We start from the raw sequence: 27,160 nt of genomic DNA, 5'->3' as shown, positions 1-27,160 counted from the left end.
GAATTTTCTGTTTACCTGCTCTATAGCCAATGCCAGTTTCTGGGTCTGTCAGCTCTTCAAAAGCATAGCTAAAAAAAGTCAAACATAATTAAATATCCAAATACTTTGCATCTCAAAGCACCCAGAAGCACCCTCTGAAACAAACTGGTCATGATGTTTATGGCACATACGCACTTCACAAATGAAACAATCTGCAGCATTCAAAAGCTGACTGAAGAAATTAAAGAGGGCACTTTCTATGCAGCCATGTATATTCATTTCTATTTTTTCCCCCCAATAGTTGCCTGGCTTTTTCCAATCCCCACGTCCATCACCAAAGGTACGCCTGTTGTGTTACTTCACTTCTCCCTTCAATAAAAGCCAACGACAAGAATATCTTCTAATTTAAGAACTTTATTCTCACCCAAGATGGAAGTTTTATGCTCGTTCTTAATCAACAGCTAGACATGAAATGAAAATGTATTGTCTAAATGTATTGTCTAAAAGGACACAAACAATTCTCATGCCAATTCTCTGCGCTTTTTCTGTATTGCCTCCTACACCTATAACAGCACCTCTCTTCAGGAATATTGCCTCTCATGTAACTCATCTACCCTAGAAGTTACTTTCAGATAGAGTTGGCAATAAGACCATCTTTTTCCTTCACAAAATTCCAAATTGATTTCGTTCTCTTGTGAAGAAACTGTGCTTTTTTTCAGTTAGAGGACTTTATGCCAAAGAAAAACATATGAGGAAAAAGTTAATTAATGGATAACAGGATATGGAAATATGAATGAGAAAGTTTCTAACCAAAGTCCAAACATACAAAAACTCTACCCCAAGGCCACTTAGACAAAACAGTTAAAACAGGCAATAATATTTCCTGCAGACTGAAGAGCAGTCTTCAGTTCCACTAACATGCAACTCCAGAAAACAGCTCTCTTGTTTTAAGAATTCTGCTCTCAAGGGAATAATTATCCTTGCAAGTACAATCAGTCAAATATTTTTACTGTCTGAAAAAGCATACACACATCACTAGCTCTTACACTGAGATTTATATAGTACACTTACATGCATACCACAAACATTTTCCAGGATAGGAATATGCTTCCTACTGGTTAAACACGTTAAGTATAGACAAACTAGTCTGGCAATGTAGCACTTTGTACTGGTACAGTAGTCTCCTTCTCTGTTCCAGAAGATAAAAGATTTGCTAGATTAACTGAGTCCAGGCCAAGAGCCTGCTACAAACCCCAGGGAGTGGTCGTACCTCCAAGAGAGACAACCCTCAGAGAAGAGCAGGGTTGTGAAGGGCTCAGATCAGTACACGTCCATGTGCCACTAAAGTGTCCATCAAATCTTCAATATGAACACCCTAAAGCACACACCACATTCAGAGCTATCTCTTCTCTTTCTGCTTCCTCCTTCTTCCAGGGGTGCTACTGACAAAGTTACAGTTTGTCACAGGTACGGGATCAACCACAATTCAAAGCCTCAAAATAAAGCTCTGCAGTTAAGCTGCCCACTACAGAAAGGAGCAAACTCTGCAACCAAGACACACTCATGAGACTCACTGCCATTAGATGAGAGAAAAATTAAATTTTTCTTGTTGCTATGCCAGGCAAAAAAGGCCTTAAAAAAGAGATTTTACCAACTAAAGAATGAGCAAAATAAACTGCAAATATTTCTCCTTTGAAATATCAGAACATTTCAGTTCTGAAGAATTTAAAAAAATTTACAGCGAGAGTCTAAGGAAACCTGCCCATCTAGTAGTACTGAAACAGCGAAAGGAAGAAATGAAAAAGCAATGGAAGACACGTGTTACTTGTGTCTGTCCAAAAAAAAAAAAATCTTCTGCACTTGTTATGCTGCACAGCACCTACTCATAATACAAATCATCAGTTTAATATTGTCACTCAAAGGCATACACACTAATATAATAAAAGCTATTAATGGGGCTCTTTCCTTTTAATGAAAGAAAGAAGCAGTTTATTAGTTCAATCACGTTATTGTTCTATTTCAATTTCTACCACACTGAATACTGCACAAGTGATATTCTGACCTGCACCTATGTAATTCTCACTACTTAGCAAACAAAAAATTATGCAACAATTTCATTTTTACATTTTGAAACAGAGATTTGGAAAAGCTTCAGCTGCTTTTGGAGCTGGTTTGTTCATTTGTTTCCTGGACAGGAGAAAAGGTGGCTTTTGGGGAATGAACTACTCAAAATACAGGACGATAACTGTTTTTCCTCATTTTAATCTTAAGTAAAATGACTACGACAATAATCTTTCCATCTCACTCTTCTTTACAACTTTACCTCACTTTCCACTGTCTGGCAGCAGCAATGACTTACTAGTACTTGGCTAGTACTTCAGGAGGTAACTCAAACACCACAAGGCTGCATTTCTGAGGCTTGAGAAGTCTTTCTTTTTACAGGAAGACCACTGCATGTAATAAAAAAATCAGCAGGCTGACTCAGATCTTGAGATGTACTACACTGACCAAAAAAGTAAGAATATTTTAGAGGCTTTTGACCACACAGGTAGCGAGCCTGCTTCTCAATGCAGCCCCTTGAGTCTGGTCTCCTTGCAGTGGGTACGCTGCAGCTTCATTGCTGCTGACACCTGACTGAGGCTATGACACAAAGGGCTCAGCCACTTTTACCAGGGAGCTGAGAAGATCCTAAGAACCCGCACAAAGAAAACTGTACCAGGATGAAAGCAAGCTGCTGAAAATGGGACTGCTCAGCGACCGTCTCAGGTTCTCAGCACGAACACGCGAACGGTCAGCAACAACATACGCTGACAAAACCTGGTCCCACCAAGTGATGCTTTCACCAGCACCCAGCTTCCCAGATTAATCTCATCCACTCACTGACATGAGTGAACACTTAACACTTCTTACGCTGCCACCTGATGCCTGTCAATGTTGCTTAGAAGGAATCTCCCTTCCAGCGTTATACTATTCTGAGGATTTGGGTGTAGCAAAGCAGTTATTAATTTACTTCATCTGGTATTAGTGTTGTGCTAGCTCTGCAACAGTTAAAAAAAAAAAATCAACAAAACGGTTCACGTGTTTAAAATCCACCTTTTTTCAGGTTTTCTGCAAGTCTGCTGTGCCTCCTAGTACTCCACAATTTACGTAACTGTAGGGTCACTGGAAGAAGAGGTTGCCTAGAGTCCAAGACACAGCTTTTCAGAAACACTCTCAATTCTCTGGCACACACTTGGCTTCAGCAGTGATAGCGCCTTGAACAGACAGCAAAAAAAGGAGATAGAGAAGCAAAAACACACTGCCACGTATCACACATTTAAGATACACTCCAGCATCATGAAGCAATAAAAAGTCATCAAGATCCATCTACAAAGACCATTTAAAAGACATTTTCACCAACCCTATTAAACAAAAACATCCTCCACACTATTACAAGGAACAAACCTTACCCCTCTTTAATAGTATCGGTCCTTGGAGGGCTGTTACTAATTACCACACAATCCAACAGACAGGACAGTGGACAAAGGAGGAGTCAAAGCCTGCATTCCTTCATCGCCTACTGGGAAAACTTAGCCAAATTTCTTGAATACCTAATGCCTTTCCTTGTACATCAGGAGGAACTATGCACATTGTGACTCCTAATTAAACACTTCCAAACTCATTGATGAAAAGCATCACACAAGAAAATAAGTACATCCACTATTATGCATATCTTAATATATGTTAACATCTCATCTGCAAATTTATGTGATAATTACAACAGCATAAGTGACAGCCAATTCCTATCACAACATTAAATCTGGAAGAAACCTACTGGTGTCACTACTTTTCCAGAAGACAGAGTTCAGCACAATTCAGCTTCTGGAAAAAAAAAATAAAAAGGAAAAAAAAATAGCCTAAATATGGTACAGCAGCCATGCAAGTGAACATCTGTCCACTGAGAATTGTTTGCATGTTCTCCAAGTGGAACTACATTGAGGATCAGAAGCAAACTCTGGAGCTGCTTATGTGAGCTGAAGCTGCTACCTGAAAGAAGTACATACATATCTTGAGGGATGCAACGTATCTCAGTGAGGGACTGCACTGCGTATGCTACTGCAGCACCAGACCTGGGGAAGGTACCTGCCTCAGGGATCCAGGCAGCAAGTTGGGCGAGAGATTAAAGTGGCGCAGGGATTTAATGAAGAGTAAATGAATATAACGTCAGACAGAATCACTATTCCAACCAAAAGAGACTGTGAAATTCTTTGTTAAGGTGACTAAATATCCGAGTATAGAAAAAAACACACAGTATGCTCTAGCACCCCACTCAACACAGTACAAGGAATGACCACCTACATCTGTAAAGCACATATTTGGAGTATCACTCACAAAACCTCCAAGTTAGTGATGTGCACCTTCCTTCTGAATCTCCTGTTTGATAGACGTGAGTTTTGCTGAAATCTGTATCTGAATGGCATGAGACACCCCTTGCTAACATAAACTCCCTGTCAATTAAGCTTCTGTAAATGATCTATCCAACTACTCTGAAATTAATACCATCCTGTTTCTGAGATTATTGCAAATAGTCTTTCCAACAACTTTCCAACAGAAAGGGTATTCTGTAGTTATCAGAGCAGAGATGTTGAACAGTCCATGCATTTTTTTTTTCAAGCATTCATGATAGAAAGCCTCTGCCTAAGGAAAACTCTTAAGCCCAGAATATGTTTTCTTCCACAATGTTAAAACATAAAGCATCTTCAAAACTTCTGTCATAGGCAGAGGATTCCTAAACCAGTTTCATACCTCAAAGTGCATTTGTTCTTTTAAATCTCCAAGTTGAAGTGCAGTACATCGTTTGACACTTAAACAGAGTCAAATGGCTACACTTTGAAACTTGTCTCTCAATTGTGTGCATTAAAGAGCCAAGAATCTTTGTTGTTCATAAAATTGAACTCTTTTTATTTTGATGAGAACAACATATTCCTGCAATGTAAAAAGCCACCAAGAGCTGTTAAAAAAAAAAAAAGGGCAAAAAAAAAGAAATCACTATATGGAAGCACATACTCTGAGTAAGTTACTAGGATGCACATTTACTGTATGACTATACAATAGAGTTAAGGCAGTCTGGATACCTTACCTATACATTTCTTTATTGATTTAATGAGTTTCTTTAATATCTGGAATCTTTATAACTTTATCACTCACTACCTATAGTTGCAGTACCTGAAGGACACTTGCAACATCACTTTAACTATTAAAAATCTTGCAATATTACCAGATTTTCTCAACATAGTTTTATGTTAGTGAATAACAAAAAAGAGATATTTTTTTTTCTTCCTGACTGCATCATCCTAAACTCTTCATAAACACAAATCAGAACGTGCTAATTACAATGCTATTTCTTTATCACTTAAGTGGAAGCAGTTCCCATTTTGTGCACCAGCTGAATTTTACAGTTAACACTATTAAAGTAATCAGCTACTAAATACAACAACAATACACTAACAATTTCAATGGAAAACATGGGCATAACTAAGATCCAACCCTGGATTCAAAATCTTAGTCTATAACTGCACATACATGAAGTGGGAAGATTTAGTTTCATCTAAGAGTTATATTTTACAGCAAGGAAAATGTTGCAACTATCTACCACTTACAGTTCAGAAGCTGTGGCAAATACATTTATTTTGGTTCAGTATCAACAGGATGGCTACCAGAAGTTAACAGATGACGACTCCCCTTGTCAAAAAAAGGGGGTGGGGGGTAAAAAAAAAAAGAAAAAAGGGAGCAATCACAAAAAAATAAATAATACAATAAAAATCCCTAGTATTCATTCATGCCCAGTTAATTATCAAAACATGCTCCAATTCTTATTAAAATAACATACTTACAGCTAGCTCACAATCACTGTTTACATTCCAAGATAATTTACAAGTGCTTTACAATGGCATGTTTCAATAACTTTACAAGGACTTTTATTCCTCTGTGGAAAAAGAATATTACAAAATGTCAAACTTGTTGTAAAACTGCTGATGAAATTGTGAATAAAATCATCTCTGCTAACATTCCACCAAATAGATATGCTATACAAAAAAGAATTAAAGCATTCCTCCCATGTGAATATATCTTCTTTGCAAAAAAAAAAAAAAAAAAAAAAAAAAGAAAAAAAAAGTAAACAATACAGGACTATTCTTTCCAGTTCTGTCATTAACTGTTATTTCACAGACTGGAATTGCATTTCACTTTAAAGTTACAGAAAAAACGTACCAAGGCCTAAACTTATATCTTAATGACTGGATTACTGTATTATCATGATGACATCTGCGTACAAGGATATAAGGATCTCCTTAAATGACAGACATTGATTTGACTGCGTGGCTTTCAATTACATTCAGAAGACTTCCAGATTTTACAACATCCAAACATAAACAAAAAATAAATGTTCTCATTTTCAAAACAGTCAGTATTCTGAACTTTTAAGAAATGTTTTTGGACACGTAAAGTGAGCAAGATCATCCATAATGGGAGCTATCCCACTGTTAATGAAACTTTGCCCTCTCTTTTGCCACGCAGAGTGCTGAACACACATTCCAAGGGAACTGTAGGCCATCACTAGCCCAGACACCATCAAAACTTAGGACACTCTAAGCAAACAAAAACTTAATCATTTACCACACTTTTTGATTCCTTCAAACAGATTCTGGCAATCTCCAAGCTCCCATAGTATTCTCACTGGGCATATCTGAAGCACTTATACATAAAGCAAATTAGGCCAGAGGGCATGCTACTAGCCAGGACACATTCCCTGAAACTTCAGAAGATACATTCCCAGAACTCTACCATGGTGTGACATCCCCCACTGCTTCTCTTCCCCAGACTTCTTCTCCAGGGTAACTTCCTCTCACCTCTAGCCCTCTGTGCCCCTTCACCTGCCCAGACCCCTCTAATTAAAAGCAAACCTATGGCAGGAAACACCAGGAGCAGCTCAAAACCAAGTAAAAGAAGATATCACATACAACAGCAACTCCCTTGCTGCAAAATGTCTCTGAATGAACCAGCTCCATAGCAGCACTCTGAGTCAGTTTGGTCTCATAAAAAGAAAATAGTGAACTGATACACGTTAATGCAAAGGAAAGCCTCCTTCAAGCTATGGCACGTATACATCAGCATCAAATTGCTACTCTGCCAGCTGCTTGGATCTACGAGCAAATTCTGAGGAAAAAACCCCACAATTCAAAGCTATCTGAGGCTTCAACACACAGGTTAGTAGAGTGAAGTCCACAGCTATTCCTGTATAAATAATACACTCCAAGGCAAGGGTTGCCAGCACTGTCTGGACCTGGATTTCACTAGGTACCTAACTTTGCTTGTCTGCAAGTACAGCAAAATTTTAAACACAACAAAAGAAAACAGCAACATAAAGGCACAACCATTCTGATGACAAAATCTCTTCCATAAGATAGCCCAATAAGCCTGGCACGCTCTAGAGAGATATAGAAAAGTACGTTTTTTCTCTCCTCAAAGGAAGCATTTAAACTTGCCAGTGGCAGTGTAAAGCTGTGACTGGTCTCAGTCTCCAAGTTCCCACATACGTACCTGGTTCTCCATTACTCTGCTCTTCATAAAAATATCTGTGGTTCCTCAAAGTCAGGCAAGGGAGGATGTAGCCTCTGTACAGATTCAACTAGCTACACTGTGTAAATAACAAGATATAGGTCTTTGTGGAATGTTGTTGAAAATGTGCCATGTGCTGCAATTACACACAGCAATTTATTTTTTTTTTTACTCACCTCAGTCTCATACAATCTCCAAATGAAGGTGCATCTAACCAAAGCACTCCAGCAACACAACTGGAGATTTATCTTCTATGTTTGGAGCAAGTCACTCGGCCTCTCCGTGTTTCTGTTTCTCCATCTGTGACACTTCACAGAAAGCTAGAGAGGCTTAATTTATTAAGCAGCCTGCCAAGTACTTTAGACTACTGTGTTACTCAAGCATTAAAACTGTGTTCATTGGTTCTAAAAGGGTAAGCCATTAGTCAAATGAAAATAAAACCAACAATATCACTTTTTAAATGTTTACCATATTTGCCTTTATAGAAAAAAAATCTCCACACTTTAGGGTTTTCTGTTACAGTAGGTCAGAGATCTGACTTTCTTCTGAACCCCATTTCCCTCCACTTACTGTTAACACTCCTGAAGGAGGTGATAAGCAGAGAGAAACAAACCAGTAATGCCAAATGAAACTGACACGTGCCCAGCCAGACTCACTGTCCCCAGGCCACAGGGGAAGACCTCTACACACCAAGGCCTGTCAGTAATCTTTAACTGACAGCAGATGTCAACTACAGGTCGCCTGATCAGGGCGGAAAACAGTCTGGATGCCAATACAGACAAGGGCAAACCGTTCCCAACACCTGCAAAAGACAATATATTAGATATTGTCAGTGAACACTACACAAGCACTAGACTTCTTTCAAAGCAGTATCTGTGAGGAAGTTTTGTATCTACACAAACCCAAGGTTCAGGCTTTTGCTCTTTTGTAAATGGTGTTTTTGCTCTAATATCACTGACAGAATTCTCACTAAGCCATTCCTAGCAAGAGAAACAGTCCAGCTAAAACACCTGACAATGGACAAGGATCATCTAAAAATACCGGCTATACGATACAGACACATATTGACCAACTCCCAAACACTAGTTCCATTTAAGAGTATATAATATATACTTTCTATAGTAAAAAACCCAGTTGCTATGAAAGAAAGAGCTAAAACAAAATAAGAAACCCAAAAGAGACTGATAAATAACAGTACACTGATTTCTTGTAATTATTCAAATTATTAAAACATGAATAGCCAAATAAGGTAAATATTCTCCAACATATCACAAATTAAAACCAGCTTTCATTTAGGCAAAAGACCCCAAGCACGCTGTATAAAAGCTGTAACATCAGATGAGGGAATGTAACTGATGCCTTGAAAGAAGGTCATTTTTAATCACCAGATACTTAAGAAAAACCTTGAAAACCAAAAGCAAACATGATTACAGAGAATTTTCTAAATATATGAACACATATACATATATTTTTAGGATATTTTCTGTAATCCGTGTGTAGATTTCAGCACATAAATACGGCAATGCTGCAGTGCCATCCTTCATCTTGTTCCCGCTAACCTTTTTGTGTGCTTTAGATCTTTTTCAGACTGCACATGTATATTTGCATTACACTTTGCTGCTAGCTTATCCAGCAAACAATTTAAAAGACGGCCTGATGCAACTGTCAAGATCGTGCAGTATTGTGCAGTAACTCTCTGCTTCCTTAAGCTCCCACATCAGCACGAAGTGTTTCAGTCCCACACTTCCAAGTCCATGCTGCAGAACCCACCCTGCCTATAGCATTCTGAAGAGTCACTACAGTAAAAGTAACATTTTTTTCCCCCTGACAGGTCAGTGTGGCTCTCTCTCAGCAGGTGACTGGCAGCAAGAAAGTAAGAGTTTCAGTTCAATCAGATGTACAGAGATGGAAGTACTCCTCTCCTAGAGCTGGCATCCGACCTAGGTGCCCTATCAAGTACATAATGTTTAGCAAGAGCTAATGGGCTTCTTCGCATCACTGCCATTCAAGACAGGCACTCTGCTGGTGTGAGTGACTGCTGTCATCTGTCTCCTGCAGAAACACACCTTGATATTTTGCTAAGGGGAGTGGGGAAGAGAGGAAGGGCTTCTTTGTAATCAATAGACATCAGATGAAAACGCTTGGCTCAAGATGCCCCCCCCCAAAAAAAGCCCTGACAAACACCCTGACAAAAAAAGCCAAGGAAACACCCAGCATGGTTTGGGGCTGTCATGTGCTATACGAGGCTCTGAAGCTCTGCAACTTGTTTCTCCTGAAGCAAGCACAACTTTTGTAAGATGACGGTTCTGATCCATTTAGACTTTGAGACTGTGGCATGACAATCTAAAGCACGATTTTTTTTTCAACAAGCACCTTGTTCCTGTAGAAGGCAAATGAGAAATAAGAGCTTTGGCGCTGTTAACTTCCAGCTTGAATAACAGCCATGAGGAACACTACCTCAAAGGAAGATGAAGCCTTGAGCTTTCTACAGTACAATGAAGTTTCCATACATTTTAAAGATCTTTATCTGACAGCAATAGTGAGATAGATCTGCCTAACATAGAGCCCATCAAACCACTGCCTTGGCTGGTCACACTGTGCAGGTAGAATATCTTTATCTGACTGCTTCCTCCAGTTTTTAATGACTCTGTCCCTACCGCAGGGTATTAGTCTCCTTCTTGACCTCCTGCTTTCAGATTAGAAATTACCCTTTTTAGTGCCTTCTGACAAAGCAAATATCATCTTTTGTTGTTGTATTTGCCATAGTCTCAAATACAATTTACCCGAACGCAGGTATGGATTAAATGATGCTACGAAGGTTAAGTAGACCAATCACCTGCTTCATCTTAGCATGGCTGTTAGTATTCTAGAGAGAATACCGGCCTAACGGCAGATCCTGGCCAAATCCAACATTTGTGAAACCATGGATAGAGGGATCTACATAGTGAGGGGCCCATGACAGGGACACTCAGTCCAAACATTCAGTCCACACTGAAGGAGATTCAGAGGGTAAATATTTTTAACTACTCAGCTAAGAACTGATGGATCAGACACCTGCCGGCCTGTGCCATCTTGTCACAAGCAACAACAAGGAAGCGAGAAAGATTCAGATTTCCCTGGACCTTTAGAACCCTCTCACGATACTACTGCAAGGTAGCACAGGGCGTGTATGACCTGGTACATTCCCAACCAGAAACAGCCTGAGCTCATGCACAGAGATTTCACACAGCTCCAGAACAGAACACACACTGACATACGTTTGGAGCAAACCTCATCTTCCAATTCACAGTTTGTTTCAGCCTTTCCGACTGCAGGAAAAAAACCCCAAAACTAAAACCACCTATTCCGCAGTCCTGAAATTCTTTAGTTTTGGTTGAGTGTGTAGGCCAAAAAAACTAACATTTCATAAAAAGAAATCCAATACTGTATATTTTCTTTTTTAGAACCTCAATTCATCCTGTCTTCTACAAGTTTTTGGAGGCAGCAACACTGGTAAGGGAATGAGGGGGGGAGAATTTATAAACTTCAGATGTAGCACATTTGCTCTCCACTTATTTTGCATATAGTGCTTGGAAGAGTTACAGGACCACCAACACTGGGCAAACCTCTGGAAGTGTGTCTTCACTGAAAGTAGGTTAGGTGCTTCCTCCCCACGTACACAACATCTCTCATCTAAGTTGAATGGTACCTTAAATCAGCATGACTGGTCTTGCTGTGGGCATAACCAAGAGAAAAAGTGACACTTTCACTCAGACTGGTGACGATTTTACAACAAAGAGGAAAACTAAATTATGCAAGTGCTATGGTCCTTCAAAAGACTCCTATTTCTTTTGCAAAACCAGGACAAAAAGAGTTCTCACACAATTCATTAGAAATTGCAGAATAAAGCCAAAGAAGGCATTTGGGCCCAGCTGCCAACTACATGAACTTACCATAACAAGGCACAAACTACCTGCATTGCTTCTGAGAAGCCTAAAACTATATTGGTAAATTATTAAGTTAGGATTACAATTAATGACTGGAGGGATATTTGTGTTTTTGATCACCAGGAAAACCTGCTATCAAATGATGGTCCCTTCTCACCCATCCCACTAGAAAGCTGCCTTGTTGCTTTGATCACCTTATCTTTCACACAAACTCTTATTAAGAAAAGAAACACTTAAAATGTATGAAATTTTAGGGAGGAGAGGAATTAAGAACAAAAATCTTCCTTGCGATCTGTACTGAATTTTTATGTTAAAACAGGTCATAGAATTTCATCACATCATTCTTGCTTCAAACTCTGGCTTTCTGGCTGGCTAGAGCACCCTCCCCTGGGAAAGCACCAGGGCCTTATGCAAGGATTTTGTGCAACAGGGAGGCTACTACATCCCTTGATAAGCTGTTCCTATTTAATTGTATCATTAGAAAACTGCACCTTATTTCTAGTCTGAACTGATCTAGCTTCAGCTTTCAGCCATGAGAATCCCCTTAATCTAGCTGACAAAGAACTATCTAACTGTCAGATACCTTCGCCCTGTCTAAGTACTTAGAGACTTATCAGGTAGCCTCTACCGTCTGTTGATAAACTAAATAGATTGAGCTTCTTAAATCTTCCATTCTAAAGCTGATTATCCAGACCTCAAATTAAAGCAGATTTTTCTGAACTCCTTCCAGTATTTCCAACACCTTTTTTAAGTGTGCACATACAGTATTTCAGCAAAGCTGTATAAATGTAGTAGTATTCACCTCCCTCCTACTGTTTCCCAGTCACGCACTTTCAGCCTTCAAGACTGCTTTGCACAGGGAGTAATGCTTATATTAATAAACCCTCTAAGGTAATTCTTTGTTCCCTACTGATATTCTAGATAGAAGTTGTTCCTAATACAACAAATTCAGAATGGACCATGACCAAATTTACTTCTGTTTTTTATATATACATATATATATTAACTTCAATTGCATAAGTTCTACGTATGATGGAATGTGTGAATTCATTGCCCGTATTTTACAAGAGAAAAACTGCAGAGAAAAAGATTACGTTGCAATCATGTAATAGTTACCTAATTTAGTAGTTTAAAGAGGTAGCATTATTTCATTCAATAAACTCACCACTCCCAGCCTATTTTGCACTACGGTGTTCTGATGCTCACTTCTATATTCACCTCTTGAGATGCTGGGTGGCCACAGAAGTTTTTATTTTCAGGAAAATCCAGTGGGCACGACGAAAGATCGCTTGAGGCTAGAGGCAGTGTTCTACCAGACAAAAGGCAGAGCTGCAGGCTAGTCAAGGAGGATTTGTGAATGTTACAAATCTACCCATGTAGTGAAAATTAATTGCCAGTTATAATCTTCAATTATTACTGTATCACCAGCTAGCTTCCCTTCCTATCTCGGATGAAAAAAAGAACCTAAATAAAATCATGAACTATCTAGGATGACCATTTCCACAAATAGACACAAAAAACAAATTGCCAAAAAACATCAAAAAAAGAGATTATAACATCACATCCTATCAAATCTGGTAAAGCATCTATGGTCCTCACCGGCAAAGCAAGCGCAGAAAAGAAGATGACGCTAGTGATATTTGCACAGGAAAGGAGCAAGCAAACTACCTTTTGGAGTGCTAACATCAAATTCTATTTTAAGTAATTTTAAAATTATAGAAAAGCACCATAGTAGTATTTGTGGTGACTTGCTAAAATATACTATGTACTAAAATGTAATATGTACTGTGCTTTTTTGCTGACTGGCCTATTCAGATAAGCTTGGTTGGGGTAACTGTTCTTTGGTAGAAAGATTAACCCCAACAATGTATTTTGAAAGATGGCAGTCTTTGATCACGGCTTAATTTAAATGAGCAAAATTTGGTGCCAATGGGGACATCACATTTTGGAAACTGGTAAACAGAGCGCTAGTCAGTAAAACCTGCCATGACTTCTCACAGGGAAAGGTAATGTGCTTCAGTCATTTTGCCTGGCTGGTTTTTTGGTGGTGTTTTTTTTTTGTTTTGTTTTGCTTTTTTTAAATAATAAGTATATTCTATGTATTCTCTTTGTAATCTAGAAATAAGGTATTGTCCCTTTCCTTTCCTCTCCTTATCATTATGCAATAACATATTTCAGCGAGGACTGGATTACACCCCATCAGTACACAGAAGGTTTTCAGCATTCTTTCATTTAATTCCAGTGCAGGTAGGATTAGGCTTTCAGCAGCAGCCATATTTGCATCCAAAGATGCCCTTGCCTGTTTCAGTGACAAATGGATTCATTTCTGCACATAGCTGGTAGAACACTTTGGGCCTTTTCCCAGTGAAAGATGATGTATAAACATTACCAATAGTTAACTTGTTTTTTCCTCATGATTTCTTCCCATTCACTTCTCCCTCTGCCTCTCCTCACACTGATAGGTGGGCTGCAGGCATGAATCACATTTCACACCCTTCATCTGGATATACACACACTGTCCTGATTATTACTTAGAGCAGCTTTAAGACGTTATTTTAACACAGGGAAAGTCTCTCTCACAACCTCATAGTATTAAAATGAACAAGCTTTTAAAAGCCCTTGTTCTGGGTATTGTTTTCATAGCACTCTATGCTTGCCCATGGCATGTCAAAAATCTGCCATGAAAAGCCCACATTTAAGGGGTTCTCCTGAAATAAATTCAAACTTCATACAAATTTGGACACAGCAGACTCAGTCTAAGGTTGAAAGTCCATAATGAGTCAAAGCTGCTTAGAATTTTGCATGTCATTTATCCTCTGATCCTGTAACGTACAAACAAATGGGCATAAAAGAACTAATACAGAAGAAGAAGAAAGAGGAGTATGAAAGAACGACAAATGTTACATACACAATGTGTTAGTTTCTCTTCACTTTTTGCCTAGACACCATTCAAGAGAACAGATGAGGGTGAAGCCTAATAAAAAGGGAATGTTTAAGTATTTGGAGAACAGAGGGCACGTTTAGGGAACAGAGCTAAGGAAGATTAAGATTTATCTTTCAATATTTATGTTAATTTTGCAGTTTAGCAATTACAATTAGTTTCGCTTTCTAGCTCCAAGACAGTAACAAAACAGGGAGAGTTTATTTCTACAAATAAACTGCTTTCACTAGAAATCTGTTCTGTACAGTACTTTCCTGCATGCTGTACTATCAGCTTTGATGCCTCCTTCCTCCACATCAACTAATTATTCTCTCCCTCCTTCAAATTCCTCCTTAAAATAGCTGCCTGCATGAAATTTTTCAACATTCATAGACCGATTTTTGTCTTCACAACATACACTGCTTATGGCTTTGTCTGAAGCGCATTGTAAACTCTGAAATACAGACCATATCTTACTGTCTTTTAAAGCTAACACTTTTATACATGTTACATCATTTGAACATGTTACACATCACTTCAGAACTTTTCCAAATGCATACTTAAAAGTAATTAAAAAAAGCCTCCACCCAAAAAAACCTCACATTCAAGATAAACTCTTACCTTTCAGGAAAGCGATAAAGGTTTACAATAGCTTTGATTTGCGAAAGAGCTTGTAAAACAAACAGTCAGAACAGTGACGGGTATCTTGAAAAGCTGGAAACAATAATAAATGCTGCAACATAAAACTCATAGTATTCCCTCCTTCAGAGATGCACTCAAGAATAATTTTTTCTGATGAACAAGAAACCCCAGAATACGTAAAGCTGCAGTACCTCTTTCAGAATCTAAATACATACCTGGCTTGGTAATGTTCACACCCAGTGTGTTTTGAGTTACGAAAGTAGCTGAAGAAAATGTACACTAAGCACAGAATGTACAAAGACTCTATCAAAAGCACTATACATACAGCTCACCATAACTTCAAGGGCTTAAACATTTTTTCTCCCGTTTCTCCTTACGTTTTTCCATCGCCATGCATTCAGTTTCTTAGTATATTTGCCCAAGTTTCTCCAAGACTTCTAAAAAGCCAAAACTAAAACAAAAGCATGAATACAGATGAGAACCACAAAACTTTATGATGGTGCACAGAAAAAACTCCGAGAGACCCTGAAGACAAAATCTGAAGACTTTCTTTTTTTTTTTTAACTCAGTAACTCTGTCAGACAACGTGTACAAGCTGTTGGGATAACTGAACATTTGACAACATACAGGGACAGGCAGAAAATTGCTTGGGAAAGGCAAGCAAGGAAATGGGTAAAACCTTCCAAGTCAAAGGATCAGTTCAATCCTCTGTGCAAGAGTGTCCCGGTTTCAGCTAAAACCACAACAGTGAGCAAACAACTCTTTCTCACGGCATTCTCCTCATCCTGTCTCTTTCCTTACACAGATGTTAAGATCTGCTAAAGAGATGTGAAAACCTGAGATCAACTTCTCAAACACCGAGGAGCCTGCATCATGAATGACAGACATTATATAGCACCGCAAAAAATCATTAAGTCCTGTTTTCTCAGAAAAAAGAAAAAAAAAAAAACATTGTATCATAACACATGCCTGCCTGTAGCACGTAGACAGCAACAAGCTTGCTTTGTCCTGCAAAACAAGCAAAAGCCACACAGCCGTGTTTACCGCAGCACTGCGCCCAAGCTCTGAGGATACACCCTGAGCAGAACAAGGTTAGCTGGGGCCCGGTCCGTGATAATGTAATCCCATGGCCTTGTCTTGGCTCTGGAAGCAGGAAGCTCAAGTCAGTATCAGCATGTGATGGATCACATAGACATATTACCTACTTATGATGTACTACAAAGAACAGAACTACTGAACTACAAAACCAGCAACCGAATCACTTCCATGTCCATCCCGTGATGTGGTAGATACGATCAGTCACAAAAGCACAGAAGAAGACCACGCTGGATGGGGCTTTGAGCAACCTGGTCTAGTGGAGGGTGTCCCTGCCCATGGCAGGGGGGTTGGAACTAGACGATCTTTAAGGTCCTTTCCAACCCAAACCATTCTATGATTCTATAAGAATTCTACAGCCACAGCCATGGTCTACACACTCTTCTCTCTCCTTGGAGAAAAGGTAATGTTTTCTGGATTTCTTCAAAATGCTGCTCTTCTTAGAGGCTTCGAACTTTATCAAAGGCATGTTATGGATTCAAGCACGGGGTTGTCAGAGAGCACAAACTGCCAGCAGTCTTCCACCAATCACCTCCAAAAGAATCTTTCATCCGACAATGTGACCTAAAGGCTGGCTTGACATATACTGAATGGCATCAGTTTACTCTCAGCACTGCTCTTTATTCCTATCCCATTACTTCTGATACCCAGAACTCCACACTTCACTGACACAATATTTTTTGCCCTTTTGGTTTCCACCCTTGATGACTTCTTCTTCCCATGACTAGGTCCAACTCCCCCAATCCTGAACCCATGCTCATCTTAAATATCAGTTTCCTTCACTTTGTTCTTGCCTGTCCTAGAATTTGCAGTGGAAAAAGAAATCAGTCTGGAAATGAGGTTATTGCACACTTTCTCTCTCTCTCTCCTGCTGCTTACTAAGCTGTGCCATTCCTCCAGTTGAGCTGAATCCACACCTGCAATTTCAGCCTTTTTTCCTCCTACTTTTGACTCACTCTTCAAACCTCTTCTCTTGTATCCATTTCTTTCTTCACAATAGAATGCAAATATTTATTCCAAGAGAAAGCCAGAAAACTTAATAATCATTTCACACTCTCCCTTCCTCTTCCTTACTGCTCTCCCTTCTTCCTCGTACTACAGATATGAAACACATTTTTTCCACTTGCTTCACTCACATCACCCCATACCTCACATCACCTTTCTCCTCTTGCTCTGATGGAACAGTAGGACAGCCAATCAATCTTTCCTGTATTTGGAAATCTACCTCTGACCCCTTGCTTCTCTAACTACATTACCTCTCTTTCTATCCCTCTTTCACCTCTGAGCTCCTTATGAACCATTTGATAACAAATTACACTTTTGATTTGTCTCTAACTTCAGCCTGAACTCCCTTCAGCTGTCCTTTGCACTCCACTGAAACTATCTTCACTAAAATGTCTAAAAACCTTTTACTATTGCAATGTCAAAATAAGTTAATCGCTTCCATCATCCATAACCCTTGCGTTTTCCACAAAAAAAAAAAAAAAAAAAAAAAAGAGCAGCATTTCTCCTTTCGAAGCATGCATTCTCCTTTTCTGACTTCCATGACTCTACCCTCTCCTACTTCCCTTCCTCCCTGTACCAACCCCTTCACAGGTCACTGGGAGGCTTCTTGTTCCTCCTTTGTCTTCTAATAGGGCTCCATTGAGATACATCTTACGCCCTTTCCCTTATGTCTGGGAATTTCACCCACGAACTCTGTTCCTAAATAGACAGGTCTCAGATAGAGTAGATTTATGTCTAAACAAAAAATCTCAGCCTATCTTTCTGACATCTCTTGTCACTGAGTAGCTGTCAGCTTCAGTTCAATACAGCTAGAACAGAACTTAGATCTCACCTCTTCCACTCTCTTTTCTCCACCTCCTTTCTTGATCACTGTGGACAGCATTATCATCTTGCCCATCATTCAGATACGAAATACTACATAACTTTTGACAATGACTCATTCAGGCTACTCCTGTATCTAAATGATTCTTCTTGTCTTGCATCCTTAAGACAAAGTCTTCTCTAAACATCTCCAGAGCTAAAGGTTTGTCTGGGCCCTCATCTCACATTAATTACTAAATGTTCTTATTTTTGTCTTTACAAACATTATCCTGCTTGTTCACACTATTCCAAAAATTATTTCTTCTGTATTGTCATACTGATCTACCATTATCCTCTCTGCACCCTTCTATGCACAAACCTCCATTCCAACTTTAAAAACTCGAAGTGATTCACCTTTGCTTTACAGGCTCCTCTGTCTTACCTACACTGGACTGTCCACATCCTACTTCCTGTCACACCATTTGCTCACATTTCTAGTTGGCTTATGACGTCAGTATCCACTTACTAGGCTTTTAACAACAAGTTTGTATTTTCATTCAGGCCAACTTCCACACTTGAGTAAGGATACCATCCAAGCTCTTGCAAAACTACTTCACTGCCCTCTGAACATCACCTTAAAGCTTTCCTTGCCACAACTGTAAGAAAGACACCTTAGCTTAAGCTAAACTCTACTGTCTATCATGTTGAGCAACCAAGTGCTTTTCTTTGTCAATATTAAAACTCCTGCTTTGTCATGTATTAAAAAATTATTTCTCTGCGGCACAATAATTTTACAACTCACATATGCACACACCCTTCCTCCCTGTGCTGGTACCCTGCACAGTAGTGTCTAGTCTCTGATGGGGCTGCTAGGCATTAGGATCATGCAAATAATACTGCAATAATCATGGCAGTAACAGATGAATTACTTAAACTCATCCAGATCACCGCCCTCTGACTGTCTCCACTATCAGCCTTAAACAAACAAGGTTTTGGCTCTGTCACTGGTTGTTGTGGTGGCAAGTCCAACAAACTTTTCAGATTTAAATTATCAGTAGCATCATGTCTCAACAATACACTGCTAAGAGCGGCTTAAAAAATAACTGGGTATGCTAACTACTACCTGATAATCTATCTGATCTGGACAATCACAAGTTGCCAGCCTAAAGGCCACTTTGAGGACAGAATACCTATCAGAGATTCAAAGATGAACACATGACGACTTACACTTACGTAAATCTCTGCTTCCGTTCTGACCATTTCAGCTCAGAACGATGACAAGCTGAAGTCACCTTATTCTGCCACTGGAGAGGTCCAGTCCTTCCTGTTTAGTCTCTCTAGAGAAGATACTTTTGACAGAACAAGCTCATCAACTATTACATATATGATATTAGCAGGGTTCAACCTAAATGTAGCGTCAAATTCCCAGCCTCTGCCTGCCCCCTACATCTAAACCCTGCAGCAGGAAAAGGAAGAGAAAGAATGACTGGACAGAAAGCATCAAACACTGTATATTAGGGAAAAAAATATAACCCAAACAAAGAAAAGAGCACAGCTAAGATCACCACACAGAATCAAACCTCATGAACTCTTGCCCTTTGCCAGTCATTCTTACATCCTGACGTTACTTCATCAGTCACCCTTCTGTCTCCTCTGCTGAACACCTGCTCCAAGGGAACGGAAAGGGAAGCGAGCCTAAGCCCCTTGTGTACTGTGCACAGCTCTGTCACAATACCACTGCTTCCGTTCTACAGATAATTCAGGAGGTGCCTGGGGATTAAGTGAAAATGCGCTACATGTACATTGGTACCAGCAGTTGTGCAGAACCTAGAACTTTTGAGTTCTTTGCTGCTTCTGGCTGATGCTCTTTCTGATCCAGAAAAACTACACTTCTTTTTTGCCAAACACCACACATTTTATAAATACATGCACACAGAAATCAGAAAGCAGCAAAACCAAATAACCATAAATTCTAATTGCTGTCAAGAATACAGATAAATGGGAAGACATGTTGGGCTTAAGGGCTGTATTATTAATATAACTTAGTAAATTATGAAAGGAAATTGCTGAATATTAAACACCATATTTCAGAAGTAAGGAAGACATCTCTATTTCTATTGAATACAAGACCAAGAGCAATCTCAAGCCCACTTCTCCAGCAACACCAGTGGCTTTCAAGAATGACTTTTAATAAACCATACAAGAAGTTATGACAAAACCACTCCCTTAAAATCACCAACATTCAAACATAGAAAGGGACACAAAAAAGAAAAAGAGAAATGATGACTGCAATAGTTGGTTTTCTTCTGCCCTACATCAGTCTTAAGTAACTGTGCTGGATTCCATCTCCAATCTGAGTCAGTTTAGACAGCTACACAGTACTACGATAAAAAATTGGATTGTTCTAGCCACATAATGTCTTTCTCATCCAGCAAAAGAAACATCAAAGACTTCTTGCTATAGGCTTGCTGAGACCTCTGTCAAACACCCTTACCGCATCACAACAGCATTCACCACAGGTTTTTTGGCATATAAATCACTTAAAGACACCAGCTTCACCTGGCATCCTGCACCATTAGCTCCTGAATCAGCTTTTTCAAAGACAAGCTGAAGAACTTCTGCACCACGTTGAACTTGGAAGACAGAGAGATCCAGTAACTTAAGACATGCCCATATAAACTGAAAACCTTTCTTGCTTGTTACTCCAAAATTACTCTTAATAGCAAGTTGTGGTGGCACTCATACAAACTTATGGCGGAGTTAACTCTAAGAAATACTTATATCTACATACTATTTTTACTGAAGGTGATCTTTCCTAAAAATGCATGCTATGTTATAAACCTAAATTTTCACTGGGACTACCAGAAACGTATCCTTTCTGCCTACAGGACTCCTGTGATCCACAACTTCAACAAAATGTGATTTGAAACATGTTTTCTATATGATTTTCCACTGCTTCCATCTCATACACCTCAGCCTTGGTTAAATGGCTAACATTTTTTGCCCCAAAGGTAAAACAGAACCTGATAATGTTCTAATTTTTAACAAACTAGGAACAAAAGGCCCATTTCAAGAAAATTACCCAATTTCACAGTGGAAATGGTTGAACTCTTGGGTAGTCTTTTTTTTGTACATCGAAATCTATATTTCATTTATAAACTATTAACCACATACAGGGCAGATCAACAAGGAAACACACACCTGTTTTTATGTATCAATCAAAATTAGATAGAAGAAGTCATTTCACTTTCTGTGGTGACAACAGGGCTGGGGGTACACATTAGTAAACCCGTCATTTCCCTCTTTCTCAAGTCCTGTTACAAATTACAAGTAGAAGGAACACCAGAGACAGATCTCTAGTGACAGGGATGTCAGCCAACAAAACCACACATGGTTTCTCCACGAGCGTTGAAAAGAGGTACTTTAAACTACAAGAGAACTAACCTCTTCAGAATAACTGTTGCACAAATACTGGGAGAAATATCACCTGAACTTCATCAAGATGTGTGCCATATAACAAAACCAGAATTCTTAAAGAAGTCATTTACAGCACAACAGTTTCAGATACGTATTCAAAACCATCAAAATCCTGATTCAAAACAGAATGTCTGATCAGAGAGCCTCACCATTACTCCACTCTTTTTATCCAGTGTGTGGGTTGATGAACTAAAGGACAGGTTTCAGAAAATAACTGTGTGACTATGAGGATAAACTACAATTCTGACTAAATTTCTGGGCACTATCACACATAATGTTTCATTCTTCCTCTGTCACCATTCCTTGAGACACATTAAATGAGGTGACAGTCATAACCAGGAGCCACGCCACCCCCCTGCAGAAGCTGTCCATGGGGGGGAAAAAAAAAATCGTAGTCAGATATCGCACACTAAACTGATCAGGCATTTAAACTACAAGATGCACACCAGAATTCAATCCCACTGTCATTTCTCAACCTAACAAAAACCCCCATGGGGACCTTTTCCGATTCCCAGCATAAAGACAAGAATGACAAAAAAAGTTTCTCTTGACAACAGCTGCAGTTTTGTACCCTGCCAATTCTCAGTTCTTTCATTATCAAGATCCACCTGAATATTACATCTGTCCAAGAACCAGTATCTCTGGAAGACCTTTTAGCTTACAGGGAAGAGAAAGAAAATTACACAACATTCACCCCTCTCTTCTGCCCACTGCAGAACCAAAACCAACCCCAAATTACCAGCTAAGGTGGTCTCAATTCAATAAACTCACCTCTTTCCTTTGGGGCATGTGTTTAAAACTTTGTTATAATTTTCTTTTCCTCTCAGCCCTTTCCAACATTCCCTACCACCACAAAAAGGTGAAAGATGAAGGCGGATAAGAAAAACAAGAATGTCTTATTCTTAAGTTTTTGTTTGATATGCTTCTAAAGGAGACAAACAGCACTGTCGGCAAACCACTAGTAAACAAAAAAATAAATAACAATAATAAAATCAACTCCAATCCCTATGCTTACATTAACCAGCTGTTTTTGTCCTCTTATTTTCTTTCACAATCTCCTCATAATTTTAGTTCTCTTCCTCTTACTTTTCATAAAGTAGAATGTTGCATGCTACATGTCCCTACAGAAGTGTCCCAACCTCCTTAACTTCTTATTTTTCCATGAAGAATGACAAAATCATCTAGACATTTTTCTGAAGAATAAAAAAAAACTGAAAGCAAAACTAATCAGTATCGCTTTCATTTTGTTCTGGTGTTGCCAAAGGATTTACCAAAAAGCTTTCCACCAGATATTTATGTAGGAAGTGAAAATAGGAAAAAAACGTTATGAACAACTATGCAACAGATTTAAAACTCCACTTTGTATGTGTAACAGTCAAGTAAAATGGTCAAATTTGGGGCTGCACAATAAGATAGAGAATCTTTAATTTCAACACAACATCAGAAAAAAAGAACAGAATTTTTTAGGTAACACCCTTAAACCCAAACAATAATGAGTCAGTATAGTTGGTGAAAAGATTATCTAAGACAAAACACAGGCATCATCAGATTGAAACCTCAATAATACAAACCCACTGAACTGAGAAACTGAAGTCGACTATGACACCAAGTACCTAGATAGAGATCTAAATCCCACAGGTCATATTTAACCCTGTTGTAGTTAGCGAAGATATATAGGATATCTTTTGCTCCTTTACAGCCTTTGCCTACCTAGAAATAGTCCCAGCACCTCATGTTTGCACATTTGCTAAACTGATTATTAGAGTTCCCCACATAAGACAACAAAATTCATGTTCTTCTACTATTCTCTTGAATGTTGTATAAAAACATATTGCCTCCAAAATTAATTTAAAACCAGTTACAGGTTATGACTGATAATAAAAGATCACTGTATCTATCCAAGGTACACAGTTATTGTGACTTTTTACAGGACACAAATTGTTAAATAAATACAGGCTCCTCTTACTATGCATGCTATCTACAAGAAAATCTTCAGTTCTTCAAATATGCCATTCAACTTTTTAAAATTCAATATAAATTCTAAATACCACACCAATTCTGATAACCCCTCTTTCGGCTAAGCTGGTTGGTTGGTCGTGATTTGTCAGATAAGTTACACAACACTGTTTCTGCTTCCTGATTAGATAAGCAGATAAGTTGTTTCTTTTTTTCTGGCACAAACATTTATGCATAAAATTTTTCATTTTCAGTGAACACTTGGCAACTTTGTAATCCTTTCTCCGCAAATCTACACGCCAGTGAAAGTCAACCATGGACATACTGCATTTGCTAAAGGAAAACACAGAGTAAGTATTAGCATGCAAAAAGCAATTCCATCTACAAAACTGAACAAACGTTCAGGAAATTTCTCTCCCTCTGTACTGCCTACATATACACTGTAGAATAAAGGAAAGCAGTGAGTAATATTTCTGTGTCTTTACTTCTGCCCTAAAGATGGGGCACAGGGGGCACGTGGCCTTGGTGCGTCTCTCACGTTACAGAAATGAACAGCTCAGCCAAACTGCGACCCCTTTGCCCAGGGATGTGCTAAGAAGTGTCAACCAACACAACTTTGGCAGGCAGAGATTTGGCAGTTTCTCTCCACTATCACCTGGGAATGCTGCCTTCCAGGTTCCCGCCTGGGTCAACAGGAGGAGGAAGAGCAGCCCATCGCTCTAAACACATGTAGTACACAACCAGAAAGGAGGCAGCAGCACAGGGACGAAGCTAACTGGAAGCACTTTTTGACATAACTTATTTTTCTACAAAACCAAGAAGTGAAACACCTCGTCCTGGTCTGGAGGAGGCCACCATCTTCCCACCCCTTCCCTCACCATGTTCTCCACGCAGTTTCACTGGTCTAAAAAGGCTCCTTCCTTCACTGCTGACAAGGGGAACAGCCACGTAAATCTGGTTAACTTAAGTTGACAAAACACAGACAAATACTACAAGAACTAAACACGTCCAGATCAGATTTTACACTATCTTTATCAAACAGCACCATAACTTTTGATACTTAAAAATCCTCTCCGTCCATCATCCCTCAGTTACCTTATAGACATAAAGTCTGATTTCTCTAAGATACCACTTCCAATCTCCTGCACCACAAAAACCATAAGAAGGCCTACTCAAATAGATAAGATTGCAAGGAAAAATGAGTTTCGTTTCGTATTAAGACCTGCCATGATCACAACCCGTGTATATGAACAAAGTAAATAAAAAGAGTCAACATGTCACACAGCAGATGTGTGCAATATCAGAGTAAGAGCACAAGTATTTCTGCAATTACACGAGCAATGTTTTCTGTAGACCAATCTAACTCTTCAAATTTTTCCCCACCTTCATTAATAAGCACAGTGAGTCTCAAGGAAGATTCACAGTGGGTGTTCAGACATACAGATGGGAGTGGTGAAAGCACCTGTATTAACAGACTGCTTAAATGAATATAGTAGAAACATTTCAACACATACTAATTTATTCAAACTTTGTGAAAGTTCTCTCTAAGCGATCCAAAGCAAGTTAATACTTGGAAGCAATAAAATTCCTAAAGCTTTTTATTTTCTAAATATAACAGTCAGGTTTGTTTTTTTAAACCATATTGCGATGTAAGTACTATGAAAGCTAGTAAGAGCTCCACACCTGTCACTATCATAACGTCAGCAACGACATTACACTTTGTTTGGAAATAATTTTTCTGGATGAGTTTAAATAGAGGTTCTTTGATGGAGTCTCCAACCCTCCCCAAAAATAAACAATGAGAGACTAGCACTGATAATCTAAACTGAATCGTTCTAGGAAACAATCTGCATATTAGCTATGACTAAGAAGTAGGGATGCACTTCAATCTTTACGTCTTGAGTAAGCTTATAATAACAATTTGTGTTCAAGGACTTCTAGGTGCAAACCACTTAATCTCAACAAATTAAGCTCCTTATGAACGCCAAGCTCCAGTATCAAGATTTTTGTTCGATTACTTTTGAATCAAACATATGCTCAACTTTATTGATAGACATACAAGCTTGTTCGAGCCTTGAACCTTTTACGTATAAATATAATACATGAAAATCCCAGTTATGCCTCTACCTTATTTTTGGGCTGGCAAAATAGAGAGGTTCAGGCATGTAAAAATCAAGACAGGAACACAATCAAGCTTGGCATCTCTACAAAGGTCTTTCAAAGGGAGGTTTTATGGGATTTTAAATAATTTTATTTAATGTGTACTCCATGCAATTTTATAGTTTATCACACAAATCTACGTTACTGATTAATTCATTCTTTTTTCAAGAGCTTGTTTAGAAAACATAAGATTCCTTTAAGCTGCCAAGACGCTCAAAATTAAATACACGTGTAACAACAACTAAAACATAACGAGAAATGTAACATCATTTCCAAATATATATTATGACATTATAGGTAATAGCGCGATTTCTCTTGGCATGAGTAAGTCACACTGAAGTTACACTATGACGGGATCATTCACTATGAACTGACTTCACGTAAAATATTTCTCATGGCAGAAAGGGTGCATAGGTATACGGCATTCTTAACAGAACAGAAATACACAGAAAGATTCATTAAAATATGTCCCAAAGCATGTCACTAGTTGCATCAGGTGTCACCCCATCATGATGTCAACCACACAGGTCACAAACAAAATGTGTCCATTTCATTTGCCTGTGCTCAGCACTAAAGTTTCTCCTCCCGCAACTGACAGAACTGTGTCGGGCATGGCATACCAGCAAATACCATTAGCCTGGAATTTGCCTGTTCATACTTATGGTACCAGAAAATCTTATGGCCCAAATGACCTACTATATTTGGTTTTGTATAGTATGCATGGCTTAGCCTAACGTAAGATAATATTAGATGTCGGTCGCTCCATTGACTGTAAGACACGCTCAGCAGTGAGAATGAAAGAATAAAGTGCAACTTGAGCTAAAGTAAATGAACTCAAAGATCAAAACAAACCATTCCTCTCCGCAAGTGAAAATGTTTTTCACTACAGTCGCCCATGATAATATAACGTTTAAAGTTGATGCACGGGTTTATGTGCTTATCGTCACGCAGAAGCAAGTGAAACATTGCACCAAGAAGGGACAGGGTCCTTGAAAAAAATCCAATATGGCCACTGACGTGTAGTTGTCTTTTCACTTAAAACTGCCTTATCTTTTACCACGTCTGTCAGTCGCACGCGTACACCTGTTATACTCATACTTCAAAATAAGTTGATACAGCGACAGTCATCTGTGTGTATCCAACCCTGAAACATTCTCCACAGCAGAGAGATCCACATGCTATCAGACTACCCTGTCAAGGCCAAACCACAGTCAACCACAGGCACCAAGAGACAGACAGGTAGAGAGGTGTGCCAGCACTATCCACTTACCTTCTTTATTAAGCCTCATAACCTCCCTGCTTTTTCCACCCTCCTTTCCAGTCTCTTCTAGATCTACACCTGCAGAAGAGAAGCAGAGTCAGGAAGCGCCGAGGGCCCAGGGGTGTGCATTTATTGTTTGGCGGGGGGAGGAGGAGAGGTGAGGAGGTGAGCAGTGTTTCTATTTGCAACAGCAAAAGCACAATGGTCGGAGCATCTGCCAGGGAGCGGAACCGCCGGGTTCCCCGCGGCAGCACCCTCCGCCCCCCACCCGCAGCATCCTCCGGCCCCTCCGCGCCGCGCATCCTCCCCCTCGCCCCCTTCCCCCACCGCGGCGCCGGCCCA

The 27,160-nt window shown here is 39.2% G+C and overlaps 1 protein-coding gene across 1 annotated transcript in view; it reads right to left on the bottom strand.

Moving 5' to 3' along the window:
- The window catches only part of LOC104472308 (ataxin-7-like protein 1), a gene marked incomplete at both ends in the record, with an annotated part of 40,300 nt that extends 13,404 nt beyond the window's left edge, over window positions 1-26,896 (bottom strand). Inside the window, one exon of the mRNA XM_010087916.1 lies at window positions 26,828-26,896. Coding sequence (XP_010086218.1) covers window positions 26,828-26,896 — 69 coding nt within the window. The remainder of the gene's footprint in view (window positions 1-26,827) is intronic.
- Between the last annotated feature and the right edge of the window lie 264 nt (window positions 26,897-27,160).

This window comes from Pterocles gutturalis, unplaced genomic scaffold, assembly GCF_000699245.1.
Source record: "Pterocles gutturalis isolate BGI_N339 unplaced genomic scaffold, ASM69924v1 scaffold34971, whole genome shotgun sequence".
Lineage (NCBI taxonomy): Eukaryota > Metazoa > Chordata > Aves > Pterocliformes > Pteroclidae > Pterocles > Pterocles gutturalis.
The sequence above is the reverse complement of the archived record's forward strand: the minus strand, read 5'-3'. Positions and strand labels throughout refer to the sequence as shown.